Below are 16,119 nucleotides of genomic sequence, written 5' to 3' on the forward strand. Positions count from 1 at the left end.
TTTGTTTTTAAAATTAGCAAAATTATTATTTTTCATACATATACACCAAATTTAAAACAAGATTTAAAATGGCATAAAGTTATGCTTCTGGTTAGAAAATGATTACTAATGTATCGAAATTAAGGACTCTACAAATGACTTCTCAAAGTCTTTGATCAAGATTGAAACAAAGTGCTTGGCTTACTACCACTGAATGCTTTTCATCCTGTTTTATTACATGCACACACAATTATCATGCAAAAGTAAAAAAAATAACAAAAATCAAGGCAACACTAAATCTTTGATTTATTGACACAATAATTGTGCATCTAACAAATTGTAAGTGAATAACAATTGCGCCTTTTTGAAATGAACAAGGTGGAAGGTGGGATGTTCATTTTGATCAATGTTCAACTCAACCAACATTCTTTGAATAAATGTACAAAAGAAATGTGTATAAAGTTAAAAACAAAACAAAAATCATTAATATAGAATCAATGATTAGCTCACAGATTAAAACAATTTTGATTGGACTATTGGAATGGCAAACTAACACAAGCAGAGATCTGTAAATAAATGAAGGACTTCCTCACAAAATACACAATATCCAAACAATGTGGATCAGCCTGGCCGTCTTGTATGCGCTCTGGACTGTCATCTTAATAAATGTGAAATCATTTCAAGATTTTCGTTACTTTTTACAAAGCTCACTCTGTCTAGCAGAAATTTTGTACACTCCCAATTCCCATTCTTGAATCAAGTTGAAACTTTGCAAAATTATTTATTGTGCCGAACAAAAGATGAATCAAATGAAAAATTAACCAATTAATTGATTCATTAGTGGTAATAAATTAATTGTTTGATATAAAAAGGAAATAAATCTTACAGTATTGAGATATATGGCCATTAATGTGCAGTTCTTTCCCTTATTTAAGCTTTGTGTTGTTGTTTTTTTTTAAGTCTTTATCATATTTTGCTTGTTAAATTAACATTCACGGTCAAGTATGGTGTCACAATGTACTTGGACTGCAACAAATGCAGTAGACATGTTTTTAATTTACAGTTAGTATATAATGGAAGTAACATAGTGGTAAAAGCCCTTCAACTGAAGATGTGATAAACATGATGAAATGAAAATGTTTGTTGCTTAACAATTAAAAGCATTTCCAATTTATAAAGTGGTAAAAAGAAAATGAAATCAATCATAATCACACTGGGTTGAAATGAAAATAGAATTAAATACTAACACTCTAAGAGGTCTACAATTTAAATCTACCACTGTAAGAAAAGTCTAAAAAAGCATTTAGAGTAATGGGACCTGATGAATCATATAAATAGAATGTATCTTGGAGTAGTAATACATACTTCTTGACACATATATTGACAAATCTGATTACAAGAGCATTCCACTAGAACTGGTGTGTCTACAATAACACATTTTTAGCAGCAATTACTCATTATTATATACAAAGATATGTTGACAAGTTATTGTTCCCAAGCATGAACATAATTTTAAATAAATTAAGGTCTGGAAAGAGCAAGGTAATTGTGTAGTTTTGAGAAACTCCTAAAAAAAACCCAACGGGATTGTCCAGATTAGGTGAAAGCTGCGCATATATTGAATGTGGGATGTCCAGCCAAGGTCTCTTTAAAACTGTTGCCAGCAATTTTGATATAAACAAAAAGGGGGGCGGGGAGAAAGTTGTAAGGTATATTAAAAAAATATTTGATAAAGTAAACAAAAAAAGGTACTTTTTTTTTTAGAATAAAAAGTTGGATACCACAAAACTACAGGACCTGCAGTACAGAAAATACTTGTTTTGATACACTATACTTGTTGAATAAGATTTTACCTGTTGTTGCTATTAACATATATGCAGTTCAAAACTCAAAATTAATTTTCTAGCCAAGTTACCTTGTGGTTAAGTGCTTACAACAGTAAAATAAACTTGAAGTAACCCAACTTCCCATTTAAATAGCATGACATCAAATAATGATTCAATGCAGTCAATGCAATATATTTCTTCTTATCATTAGCTAAATGTCCCCTACTTTATAAATATTAAATTTAAAAAAAAAAAGAGTAGCTTTCAATTAAATAGCTTCATATAAATAGCCACTGTTGTAAAAAAAAAAAAAAAAAATGTGGACAATATCACATAATGGTCATAATAAAAACTGAATGTAAAAAATTAAATCTGGTAAATATAATTAAATAATAAACTCTTCTTGAAATACATTCTTTGAAAGAAAAATTACTGATGCAATTTTAGTGAAAATATTATTGAAAATGTTTATAAACTTCAATGTGTACAATATACTATAGAAAATAAATTTAAAAAAAAATACAAAACAGCATAATGTGTATAAACAGTTTACATTAACTAAACTTCTTGACACCATCACTACTAGTCAAAGCTTAAGTCTCAAGCCATAGATAGTTGGTCAGTAAAAATACATTGTTGACTTTTGACTATACAAAGAAAAAATTATTATCCCCCCCCCCCCCCCCTGCACAATCTGGTGTGTTTCTTGAGACTGCAGAAGAAATGGAGAAATGATCCGATGTTTTTTTGTTGCAGATATAACAATCAAAGCAACTCATTTAAAGGTATCAAGATTTATCAACATTATTGGTCTATAGCATAGAGTTGATTTTTTTGCAAGTATTAAATTTCATTATAATAATGAATAATAATAAATAAATATATCACTCAAAATATTCAGTATAGTACACATGTAAATGTCAAGGATCTAAAATGCATTCAAAACATTTCTTTTTAATGTAGTAACAATAAAAAATCAATGCAAGCAATTCAAAAAGCTGGTTAATGCTATTCCAAGATAGACTCCCATTTTGTCAGTCAATGAAATGCTTACATAACAATCCACATAGCAGACTCAATGTAGATTTTTGACATTATAACACAATAACAATGTAATGCTATAGGCTAGACTTGTAGTGGCTGCTGAGATGAAGACTGTCAATGAGTTGAATTAATTCTAGAATTTTGTCCCAGGAACAAGTAACAATAAATGAGAATCCATCTCTGCCTTTATAGCAATAACCAGGTCCCTTGTTGATCAGAGACATGTAGAGCAGTCTTTGCACAACTTGTTTTTTTTTTAAGTCAAAAGAAGTTGGTACTTTTAATGTAAAATAAATGCTTTGAATATAGGAATTCAATATTCATATGTAAGTAAGTGCTTTGTATACAACTTATTAAAGAATTCAAGGCTATAATATGGAAGGCAAATTTAAATGTTTCTCATATTTGTAATGTGCAAGTCTGAATGTTTCTCATATTTGTAATGTGCAAGTCTGAATGTTTCTCATATTTTTAATGTGCAAGTCTGAATGTTTCTCATATTTGTAATGTGCAAGTCTGAATGATTCCCATATTTGTAATGTGCAAGTCTGAATGTTTCACATATTTGTAATGTGCAAGTCTGAATGTTTCCCATATTTGTAATGTGCAAGTCTGAGTGTTTCCCATATTTGTAATACGCAAGACTGAATGTTTTTCATATTTGTAATGTGCAAGTCTGAATGTTTCTCATAATTGTAATTTGCAAGTCTGAATGTTTCCCATATTTGTAATGTGCAAGTCTGAGTGTTTCCCATATTTGTAATATGCAAGACTGAATGTTTTTCATATATGTAATGTGCAAGTCTGAATGTTTCTCATAATTGTAATTTGCAAGTCTGAATGTTTCCCATATTTGTAATGTGCAAGTCTGAATGTTTCCCATATTTGTACTGTGTTTAGGGTAACGTTGAAATGTTTCTCAAAGTGAAGGTCAATTTCTCTACGTAAGATTCTGATATGTGTGAATGCCTGGCTTGAAATGTACTTGGACTATTCTGGAATGTCATGTTTATCATTCTCACAAGAAGAGCAGCAGGATGGACAATGGATAAGTGTTTCCTCTTTGCTGTGTTCCTCAACACCTCGTGCAAACAATGATATAAGCTGACAATGAACCCTGTCAAAATAAATAAGTTTAAAGAATTCAAAGTGTTCTCTGTGTTTGGGTCACTGTTACATTTATTCCACTAGAATCTCTCAAGAATAAGTCTAATAAATACAACTCACTGTGCATAAAGGCTTGGATGGTTAAACACTTCCCCATCACAATTCCAGATGCTATGAAGGTTCGAATCAGATGCCAGACGAGTGTGACCAGTCATTTTGATGATGCAGCCATTTCTGTCCTGCCCCTCCCCTTCATCTGCATCTTCAGGCTCAGACGCAGGTTGGAAGCTGAACTCTTTAACTCGATACACTTGAATGAAGTCAAAATCAAACTGTAAAAAGACATTCCAAATAGTTCAATTGGTTAATATATCAGGACAAACATAACATGATCTTATTAGCATTTGTTATGCAGAAAAATATTTGATCAAAAATGGTTTAGTGGTTAAATCATGTCAATAACTTTATCCAATCAGCTCTTATATCAATTGATTCAATCAAAAGCAGCCAGTGTATAATAATAACACCTGTGCAATCTGTTATACACCTGCCAATATGAATCTTTGGGGCTTTATTACAAATCCTAACAATGGTACTTTTGTACATTACTGTGACATATATTTTGAATTTCAACACAGTCATTAAGAGTCTCCTTTTCAATAGCCCTGTTTAATGCAACTCTTGGTATGCACAATTCATTCTGTTGGAGGAATGTCCTGTAAACCTTATGCGACGTTCATTCACTACCTAGTCCCAGTTTAGCAAAGGATTTCTTCATTTGTGGCCCAATCTCTGTAACTGACTCCTAAAATTTGTTTTAGCCATTTTCACAAAGCCACATTAACCTTTTCTAGATTTTGGCAGAGCCACATTAACCTTTTCTTGATTTTGGCAGAGCCACATTAACCTTTTCTCAATTTTGGCAGATTACCTCCATGTCTTAATGCATACGACACTGTTGAGAAGAAGATTATGCTTGGCTTGTCCAAATAATTAATAGGCAGCAGACGTCAGTAAATGGTTCCTGCCTTTCCTATTCAGCATGCTATGTCATGGTTGGCATCCCCATCATTGCAATGGCATGGAGGCCAATACAAGTCAAGTCCAAACAGGGACATCCTCATGTAACTAGCACCAAACTTTCATGGAGGACCTCAGAGCAGTGAACACCAGGTGGAAAGAGGCTTCAGACATCAAGGAAGAATAATATCATCACACCAAAAACAGTCTTTCGAGAAATTTCTAGATAACAATTTTTTTTTATGAGATTATCCTACATTTTAAATAAAAAACTTTTAAAAATTCCAAGAAAATTTAACAAAAGTAAAAAAAAAATTTACTTGATCAGCTTTGGCATCAGGGATTCTGATGAGATGACGAAGGTACTGAACCCTGGAACAGTCTTGTATGAGAATCAGATCCATGCAGCCATCCCCAAGGTGTGAAGAGGGGGACATCCCTGTTGGACTCAGAGCACAGCGACAACTGATTGTGACTAAGTTAATGGCACAGAAACGTCCTTTGACACGATGCCATCCATCTTTCACTATCAAAGATGTAAAAACAAAACATTTTAGTGAAAGTTTAACTATCAAATACTTTGTCAAAACAGTTGCATCAAATATAAAATTACTTTATGTTGTGTGTGTTGGTAGATAATTTATATACTAACAGTTTCAGATTGTAATCCTGCTGATTTTATTGATATTTATTTTCTATTTTATGTAGCCTGAACATAGACTTAGATTTTCCCACCCCGTTCTACACATTGAGTGGCAAGCTGTCTCCACAAAGCCTGACCATAGACAATTCTAAAAAAAAGTACTAAAATAATAATTTTCAAACAGACATTTATACTCTAGTTAGTACAATGCACATTTATACACTTCTACACACACAAAAATTACAATTATACAACACATCTGGGCATAGCTGATCAGTGAAGCTAGTGTAATATTTTATCTGCTTTGTACTTACTCATGTAACTTGCTCGTTTGGTAGATGGCAGTGCTTCACTAGCACCACCTAGGTCATACTCCAAGAAGTTATCTTTCCCTGATATTGCTTGAGAATTTTTGACAACAGATTTTTTACACTTTTCACAACTGAAAAGAGGAAAGGGAAAGAAGGAAGAAAAAATATTTCAAAAGGACTTTAGAGCATCTTGGAGTCTAGAACAAACTAAAACAAAAATATTTCAAAAGGACTTTAGAGCATCTTGGAGTCTAGAACAAACTAAAACAAAAATATTTCAAAAGGACTTTAGAGCATCTTGGAGTCTAGAACAAACTAAAACAAAAATTTTTTTGTTCATGGTAATGGTAATATTTCATTGCAATGTCATTGTGTCTGACACTAAAGGGAAGAGCTCAGAATTTCACAAGGTTTACAAAAGATCAAGCTGTGATCCTATTTTGTCACATTCCAATCAGGTGAGGTCATTGTCTTTGTCTAAAATCTAGCACCGAATCAGCCAATGTTCTATTTACATCAACTCTTCTGAAAAGTTGTTTTTCTTTGAATCTCAATGACATGAGCCACAATCTTTGTGAATGGTTCTTTTACCTTCATTTTGAAAGCTAAGTATTAAACTATTTCTATTTGTTCACTAAGCCTACCCAGCATAACAAACATTGCGATCACGAGGATGACTGTCTTCTTCAGAAGCCAGTAGAAAAGAAACCTCTCCTTCATAAGCTTTGTTGGCCACAAATGCTTTGAAACCTGAAAACAAAACAATAATGTGCAGCCTTAAGAACCAATCTTTGTGATGTAAAATATGTTTTTGAGATTTTCTTATAAACAGTGCAAATACTTCAAATAAAGATATTGCTAAAAGTGAAAGCAACTTAAGGTGCTAAGAAATTTTGGAATACATTTTACATTTAACACAAAAGACATTATTACTGCTGTTTACACAATTAAATCTTTTAAGCTCCAGAGATCATTGGTGCAGGACATTGTAGCAAAAGACTCATTAGCAAAACATATTCTTTTTTAAGGACAACACTAGATGTTCTATAGCCCAACAAATTAGTAACTGTCAATCTTATCTAAAATATAATTCAATTCATCTGACGGCATTGATAGGTAAAATGTTTTCCACTAATGAAGAATTAAAATTTTTTTTTAAATGCATTCTTTCCGATATATTACTCACCGCTCCAAGTGTAACGCTTGGGGCCCATCCATCTGAGAGATTCACTTTCTTTCAACAGATCACCATAGTAACCGTAGCCTAACATAGTTACTGTGTACTTGATAAACTCTTCTTTTTTATAAATGGCAGTGACATCCATTCCTATGGAATCACCTACAACATAACAAGCCATTAGCATTAGTTTTTTTTTGTTTTTTTTTATTATTGCCAAAGTGTTCAATTCATTTCTTTTATACTGAAATGAAGCTGAATGAGATTACTACAGTAAACCATCAAAAAAAATGTTACAATGATACTGCAGCTTGTTTAATGTCAAATTTTTTTTCAAACAAAAGTAATGCACCAACTAACTAGTGCAGCTTATAATTTATTGAAATCATAGTTTTCATCTTTCATGTTTAAAGACACATTTTCATTTAGCTGCATAAAAATACAATGGGCATTTTTGTCCTAATATAGTAGTAATCTGATTTTTTAATCTATTCTTTAATCTTCCAACTAAGAAGAGGAAACACACCTCTAGTAAATTACCATCTTAACAAAATAAATTCCACACAACTCCCACTACGCAGACACTGCGCCCACCCTTGTGAAACAGTAAACCATATCCTCTTTGAATGCCCCTTCATAATCGACTTAAGGCAGACACTACTTCCACTACAGCCCAAAACCAACACCCTGTATGGCAGTGCTGAACAACTGAAGAGAACAGCACACTATTTTTCCTTGGCATAGTCTGCAAAAGAGCTCACAGCTCAGCAGCAAAAAGCTGGCTAGAAGAAGAAGAAGAAATCTATTCTTGTATGTTTGTTTTGTATTATTTTCCTACGAAATATAAATGACCTAGCAATAATGCATAAGCGTGTGTACATCATGTTATTTACCTAAAATGATCTGCAATGCTGATGTAATAGGATCATTGATTCCAGCTAAAGAATAAACCACAGCATCAGTTGAACCTTTAAAACAAAGAAAACAAATTGTTCAGAAACAATATTAAAACATTTTTTCCCCTCTCAATACAAAAAGATGTACCATCTTTTAAAGTAAACTGTTCCCAGGGATTACAGGTAGTCTCAATGGTAAGGTACTGAAATGGGTTGACTGACCAAATAATTGGTGTTTTTAGCCTTGATACTTTAGTTTGCAGAATTTTCCAATTAAGGTTATGGTTCAATGGTCACTAATGTCCTATAAGCTTTCTCTAAAGAATTCTCCATGACTGAGCTGATTAATTAATTAACTAAACAGTCTGCTGCTGTACCCATATTAAGAGAATATGACATCAGATTACTTCCACCTTAGAGTACTTAAAGTTTGGCTTCTCTCATCTTCATTTCATGTTTACCTATCATGGCGAGCTTTATCTTACTATATATTTATGTTTGGATAGTCAGAAATGTCCTGAGAACAGACGAGAAAAAAATCTTGAGTCTTCAGAGTTACAACAGCACCTCAGAGCTAACATGATGCAAAGTAAAGGCAATGATTCATTTTGAAAAGTTCAAGTTCAAGTTTGTACATTTTGATTTCTCTTCATTCAGGCATTTCTTTTTTTTTTCCTTTTGGTATAAAAAAAAACACACCTAAGAATAACAAAAAAATCAACAAAGTAATTATTCTACTTACCAGCAGGTATAATACCAATACGCAATGAAGGACTTTTAGGACTGTGCCTGAATGTTTGCTCCACTCCAGCTTCAGAGTTCACTCTATCAAGTAAACCATTCAGTACCTCAGAAAATGTACCATCTCCACCAACACTAACCAATCTGTGATCAGTTGAGAGAAGTAGCTATCAGCGTTTTGTGACTTACTTTTAAACAAATTAATCCTGACCCTAAATCATAATAAAATCTCTACATGATTGCATCAGCACAACTAAGTTATGATTTGTGATTGTTATTTTAAAAATTTACAATCTGTGAATATTTTATTAACAATTATTATTCTATTCATAAAGTAGCTGTAGTTCTCTGATGACCCTGCCCTTCCCTTTTTAAAAATCTTTTATCCCTTAACTATCCATGAAATTACTGAATACAAAAAAAAAGTAATTTAGCTTTTTTTAGTTATTGGAATCTTCTTAGTTAAATAAGTCACACTAGTATTAAAATTGAAAATATTTTTTTTTATTGAATCATTGCTTAGTAAGTAGTAATACAGTATATTATTAAATCAAACTGTAAAAATGTTTTGAAAAATCATATTGTCATTACCCATCCACTGTTTGCAGATCATATTCATAGATCATATCTCTAGCATGGAACTGTCTTTTTGTGACTGGAGAAAAAAAAAGAAAATTTTATATCAATCATTTTCCAAATGCCAGTTTTCTGAAATTATAATTATCTGTACTCTAAAAGTATTGTCTTTAGAAAAAAGTGAGCATGCAGATTGTCATATTGGCTGCTCAAAGTAGTGCTATATTAAACATGCAAGTCTTTTTCTATATCGATTATGCATGATGACAAAAACTGTAAAATATTGTATGTTGATGGACTATAATATAACCTTTATGATGTTGAAATAATATTGAGCAACAGACTAAGAAATAATGTATAATAATAAACAGGGGAATAATATCTCCACATTCAAAGCCTTTCTTATTAAAGATATTTGAGTATTTTTTATTCAAGAAAAACATTATTAAAGACTACTCCATTAATGTTATCTTATCTATAAAATACAGATTTTACTTTAAAAAAAAAGATGATTATGTTTGTCCCTAGGTCAATCTAGTTATGCATATTAAGCAATGACTTAAACTATGATAAGTCATTGGTTTTCCTGGCTGACTCAGGCAAACAATTCCATGCTCTAAACTCACTAGGGAAGAGGGAGTATTTGTACAAATTGGTCCTAGCATATGGAACAAATAATGTGCCTTTATCTTTGTGTCTTTCTGAGTATTTTATTAGGTTTTGGTATTGTTTTTGAAGATTATGGTTCAGTGTTTTGAATCTCACTACTCTATTTATTTTGTATCTGTTCCAGTTTCTCAATGTTTTATTAAGGTGAGAGGTCCCAAACAGAGGATGCATATTCTATTATTGGCCTAGGTAAATGTTAAATAACATTTTAGTTTTATTTTATCTCTTATTTGATTTTTTAGAAATTTCTTGTAATAAATCCTAATGCTTTGTTTGATTTTTTAATAATTTCATCAATAAACTGACTTTTGTTCCTGAACTAATGCAATTGGGTAAATCATTTATGTAAATTAGAAAAAGTAGTGGACATAAGACTATTCCTTGGGGTACAACTGAGTTTACTGTTATTGGTGTTGATTAGAGCCATTTATTGCAGTTTATTCTCTCCTTATCAGAAAATCCTGAATCCATTGATGCAATGAACCAGCAATGCCAAAATATTTTTTTTAAGCAAGCTATGATAGTGAACTTTGTCAAATGCCTTAGAAAAAACTAATAATCTCCAATAAATCTAATCTAGGCGGAATACCATTAGGTCCAGACAGATGCTTTATCGGTTTTACATTCGCTAATAGTTTTTGGATCTCTTTTCTTGTATGTCTATATCTCCTATATAGTTGACTTGGTTGAAATAAAGTAATATGTCTTTGTCTCCTGGGGCTGAGAATGCTAATGCAAAGTATTTATTTAGGATGTTAGCTTCTCCTTTTAATGATACTACTCTTGTTGTTTCCATTGACCATAGGTTTTTATTGTTATCCTACATTACATTGTTTATGCATTCACTCTGCAGCTATCTGACAGGTGAGATAGTCCAGGGATTAATCTACCACTAATCCAGGTCTGTTAGTTAGGAAAAGATCTAATGTGTTGTTTACTTTAAAAAATATATTATTACATTTGTTAAATGGCTCAGTTTCATTAGAAAGAACTTACTAACTACTTCTGTGTAAATCCCAGCCAAGTCAAACAATGGTCTGACTTTTTCATTGAATATCTGAGGTCCTCTCCTTTTCCCACCAACAGGATTAATAAAAACTAAAAGTCTTTTGGGCCTTTTCCACTCTGGAAAAAAAAAGGGATTAATTAAAAAATGTATCCAATTTTATCAATTAAAATATTTAAAATTTAAAAATTGTGAATATCTGTTTGTTGAATTGAAATGAGTTTAATGCCTTTTTAAAAATTATTTATACCTGGATTTCTTAAAATTTCTGTAATTTTGTCTATCCAAAGATGACATGTTCCATAATCTTTGCTAACAAAGTGGCAAATCTTGTGGCGCCACTTATGTTTTGAAACTCGCTGTAAAGACATAAATATGACAAATCTTTAATATTAATAACTAAGTCATTCCAAAAGAATAGAAATTGTTAAATAAGATACTTATCAAAATTGTATGTACTAGGTAGCTGAAAATTAATTAATAACTGTTTCATTTTCAATATTTTATTCTTTCAAAAAAAAAATTCTCTTGAAAATCAATCTTGAAAATAATAACAAATTCAATATTTCTTTTAAAAATATGCTCTTAGAAATCAATCTTAAAAATCATAAATTCACTCCAATTAATAAAGTAATACAAATTCAGCTTTTTGTTTCTCAAAACTATCATTAAATTTCAAAGACTATGTCACTAAATGATTTAAAACAATGGATCTTTCTAAACAATTTAGAAAAATAAACAAAGGACTTCATAAATAATATCAATCAAGAGTTGTATCCACAATTTCTTATGTTCAATTTTGCAAAAAGTCCAGAAAAAAATAGGAACAGATGATACTAAGTGGAAATTACTTTAAGCATCCATTGTAAACCTACTGCCTTTGATCAACTTAAATAACTGTAATTTATAAATATGTATATATATATTTGAATGACATAGACTGGCTGACTTACTTTTATCACATAAACATAAAAAGCTTTAGTTGTTTGTGATTTGTTTGCTTGTAACAAAGATGAATCTTGAAAGGGATTCAAGCTCAGTTTATCCTCTTTATTCTGCAACCTCCTTTCTGACCTTACAGCTATAACCTCTTTAAGGTTAATTACATGGCTAATGAATCCTAAATTAAAAAAAAATAATAATAAATCTATTATTAATATACATTATTGGTTAAACTTTTTTAAAACATTCACTAAAAATGGATGAATGGTCAAGTAAAATTAAAACATTTACTCTTTATGGTACTAATTCTCTGCTTTCATACCACTTAGATGTTTTATGTCAAATTTGAATCCTGCAGATCTCATTCATGTGAGCATCAATGCCCAGAGAATAATGTACTTTGACAAAAAAATAAAGTGTCTACAATGGCAAGTAATGCACCAGAGAATTATTGAGTGCTTAATTTAAAGAACATAAGTATATTTTATGCTAGTAAACATTTGTATTTATGCTTTATAGGGGCATGGTAAAGCACTTGGTTTCTGAACTGAGAGGTCCCAAGTTCGAATCATGGTGAAGACTGGTATTTAAATTTCTGGATTTTTAGGTTTCCCATGAGTCCACCCTGAAATTAGTTGGGGAAATGTAAAGGCGGTTGGTTGTTGTGCTAGCCACATGACAATCTCCTTAACCATTGACCACAGAAACAAATAACCTTTTACATCATCTGCTCCATAGATTGTAAGGTCTAAAAGGGATAGTTTACTTTTTTTATTTATCTGCTTTTATATACATTATAAATACTACAAATTTGATTTGTTTTTAATTAAGAGTTTTTCCCTGGATAACAAAGTTAATTGAGGAAATGTCCATGTTTTTTTTACTTCCCTGGGCAGAAGTATAGTCAGTCTTGGATTTTTTAAGTCTGATGACATTTCAACTTAAGAAGACAAGTCTCCTGAATAGTTGTAGAAACATGTAATTCAGAGCCTGATGTTCATTAAACTAAAATTCAATAAATGAGGGGTGATCACAAAAATAGGGCTTTTTCAACAATACTGCAAACACCACAATAATAGGCTTAAGTGCCATTAAAGATAATTGAAATATAGATTTAATCTGCATTTTTTATAAATTACTAATAATGTTTACAGATTTAGATATTTAAAAAGCTTTTAAATAAAAATAAGAAGAATGTAGATTCAATCTATATAAATATAATATAGATGTAAAAATTTTTATTGTAAATTTTTATAGACGTAGTACTGTATGTTAGTTAGCCATTGGTTATGTGAACCATTTTTGTTGAGAAAAGTGTTGATAACCCATTGTTAGTGAGAAAGTTGTTTGTCTACTAATCATATAAAAATTATATATAAAACAAAGTTGTAAGTGCTCCTTCTTCCGTTGCATCAGTAGAGCATAGAGCGGCTTGACTGAATCAGCAAGGAAAACTAATGAATTAGTACAGTTTGTCCCTGATTAACATGCACTACTAGAATGACATGGATAAGATTTAATTATCTTCTTTTCTTCTTTGAATGGACGTATGTAATTTATAAGATAATCAATTGTTTGTTGATCACTGAACCATTTCTCATGAACAAATTGTTGTTGAACCAGTCATAAGTCAGTGAATCACTTGTGGAACTGTTACTAAAAACTATAGATAGTATTTATCGAAGAAACATAAGATTACATATTTCTTCTAAAATGTGGCATTTTATCTTTAGACATTATTTTTTATTTTTTTTTTTAAACTTATGCTTTGCTTATTATTATCCTGTTAAAATGATTCAATCGGAAAGTCATACTTTAAAATAAACAAAACACAGGCTTAGATTTATTTATTCATTTTTTTTAGCAAAGAGATGTATAATTAATTAATAATATATTAATGAAAATTCCCCTATTAAAACATAAAATACAATCTAGACATTAATATTATTCAAAAAATAATTTGTAGACAACAATCTAGATCTATATTATGTATATCAAAGATTTACTAAAAGAGGAGAGAGAGAGGGACAGTGACCGGGCGTGCTCTGTTAGTTGAGCACGCGCACGCAGGTGAGGTCACCTCAGTACGTCATCATATGTGGGGATAGACAGTTGCCAAATAATTGACCTGAAAAACTCTAGAGGGGCCTTCGATGGGAAGTTTTACTGTATTTATCTATAAAGGACTACATTACATCTAGTTCTATAAATCTATGTTCATGACATTTGAGCCTAAGATTTAAATTGTACCTGTATCTCAATTCAGTCTGATTTATAAATATTTTTACCCAGGCCCAAGTGAAATATTTACATTACACATATGACATATCACATATCTAAAAAAAACTCTATCTAATAAAATATAATTCTAAAGAAACATTTGACAGAACTAAGAATAATGATAATCAGATAATCTAAGAGAAAGATCTACCTACTCGAACTTGGTTGAAAACCCAAGGCTAAGCTGTCATTGGTGTCATCATGACACCTAGGTCTGGCATTATTTTCAATCACTAATTTAGTGGGTGTAAGATACACATGAACTGGCTTTTTCTCATAGTCTAAAACACTATGCATAAGAATTTTTTCATCTTCAGGTGTTGCACCCATTATAATGTTTATTTTGATAAGTTAAATCAATCGCGAGATCTAACTTAGATTTACATACAATCTAGATCTAGATTAAATCCTAGAGTTTATCTTTTATTATCATGTAGCTTACTGAAGTTTTCATTGTTTAGATGACCCCGGAAACGGTTGTCAATGGTTAACTTTTATTTTTTTTAATAAAAAGATTTTCACGATAAACTTGATCTCTTGAGACGTCTATGAGTATGTAGTATGTCTATAGATCTAATTGAGTCACTATAGTAAATAGATCTAGCATTACGGAACAGACATGATTTCGAAACAACTCGTCGAAACTCGTTAAATTCTACTTTATTTTGATTTTCTCTTTTGCTAAACAACAGTAACGGTACTACGTATGGTTCATTTTGTCTACGCTTCCAATATTTTTTAGTTCAGGATACTGTTACTGATCATACTCCAGTTAAAGTTGACAAAAGTCGTCTATCATTTTTCACGTTACAGAACCGCATAAGCCAAGGCTTATACTATGTTGACCCTGCATGAGACTTGTATTATTTGGTTAATAAATAGATACTTGTATGGAAAAACGTCATTCCCTATTCCATAGCCATTGCCAGGCATTGAATAAAAAGTAATTGGGAGGTTGTAACTCAGTTTTTACCTTTTTAAAGATAGTCACGATTACGGAACACTAGATGTTATTTATTTAACTTGCTTTTATTTAGATTACATAGTCATAGTGATTAAGATTATCGGAATTTAAATGTTTTCAAAATGTTACTTTATATGTTTGTTTTACTTGTTTTGAATGTTCCTTCAAAGTTGATAGTTTACTTAGACTACTTCCGGTAACTTCCTACTCCAAACTTTCTGCTGGTCGACGGGGGATGGCAGCGGGCATGGTATGAACCTAGTTGTGACTTTCGAGACGACCTAACGACAGTCCAGCGCACATACCGCACGACCAGGCAGCCATCCTGAATTCTCTTAGTAGCTCCATATCGATATATAATTATGTATGTATAATGAACAAGTAGATTAAACGAAGCTGCGCTACTTTCTATGCAAAATCAGACCAAGCAAGCACACATTTATTGTTGACAAGATTTGTATGTATTGTAAGGAAGCACTAAACTCACTTATTATTTTTTTTTTTTTTTTGGCAATCTGAATAATACCAACTGAAAGAAAGTATTTTATCACAGTGAACAAAAGAGAGAAATAAAGTAGGTCTTGACTCAGTGAGAGCTCTTCTCACAAAGTAAGCCTATAGTTTGAAGAAACTTTCATGCATGAAGCTCCAGTTGAGTGATGAAAATTCTGAGTAATATATCTAATAAAGTTGCATTAACTCCTATGATTTACTAGATGTTTAATCAAAGAAATATGTCCAGTATTTTTTTTTTAAGTTTCCATTGTTTTTTTCTTTTCAAGGGTCCTCCTTTGGGTATATGCGTCTCTGGTAATCCTAGCTAGGCTTATCTCACTAAAACTAAAACTAATAACACTAGTTGAATTCACACAGGGTAGGTCTAAGTATTTTACAACTTGAGAATTTCTCTCCCACCCCCTTTTTAAAGTTTTAGTTCA

At 31.4% G+C, this 16,119-nt stretch overlaps 1 protein-coding gene across 1 annotated transcript; it reads right to left on the minus strand.

Annotated features, from left to right (window-relative positions):
• Positions 1 to 268: 268 nt before the first annotated feature.
• Positions 269 to 15,090, minus strand: LOC106054994 (ceramide kinase-like). Its single transcript, XM_056025790.1, has 13 exons — positions 14,373 to 15,090; positions 11,949 to 12,115; positions 11,246 to 11,354; positions 10,986 to 11,114; positions 9,336 to 9,399; positions 8,746 to 8,888; positions 8,001 to 8,075; positions 7,117 to 7,269; positions 6,575 to 6,680; positions 5,934 to 6,061; positions 5,297 to 5,502; positions 4,077 to 4,288; positions 269 to 3,966 (listed from the first exon to the last, which is right to left on the minus strand). The coding sequence occupies exons 1-13, from the start codon at positions 14,545 to 14,547 to the stop codon at positions 3,840 to 3,842; spliced, it is 1,794 nt and encodes a 597-aa protein (XP_055881765.1). The 5' UTR covers positions 14,548 to 15,090; the 3' UTR covers positions 269 to 3,839.
• Positions 15,091 to 16,119: the final 1,029 nt, after the last annotated feature.

Source organism: Biomphalaria glabrata, chromosome 4 (genome assembly GCF_947242115.1).
Source record: "Biomphalaria glabrata chromosome 4, xgBioGlab47.1, whole genome shotgun sequence".
In the NCBI taxonomy this organism is placed as follows: Eukaryota; Metazoa; Mollusca; class Gastropoda; family Planorbidae; genus Biomphalaria; species Biomphalaria glabrata.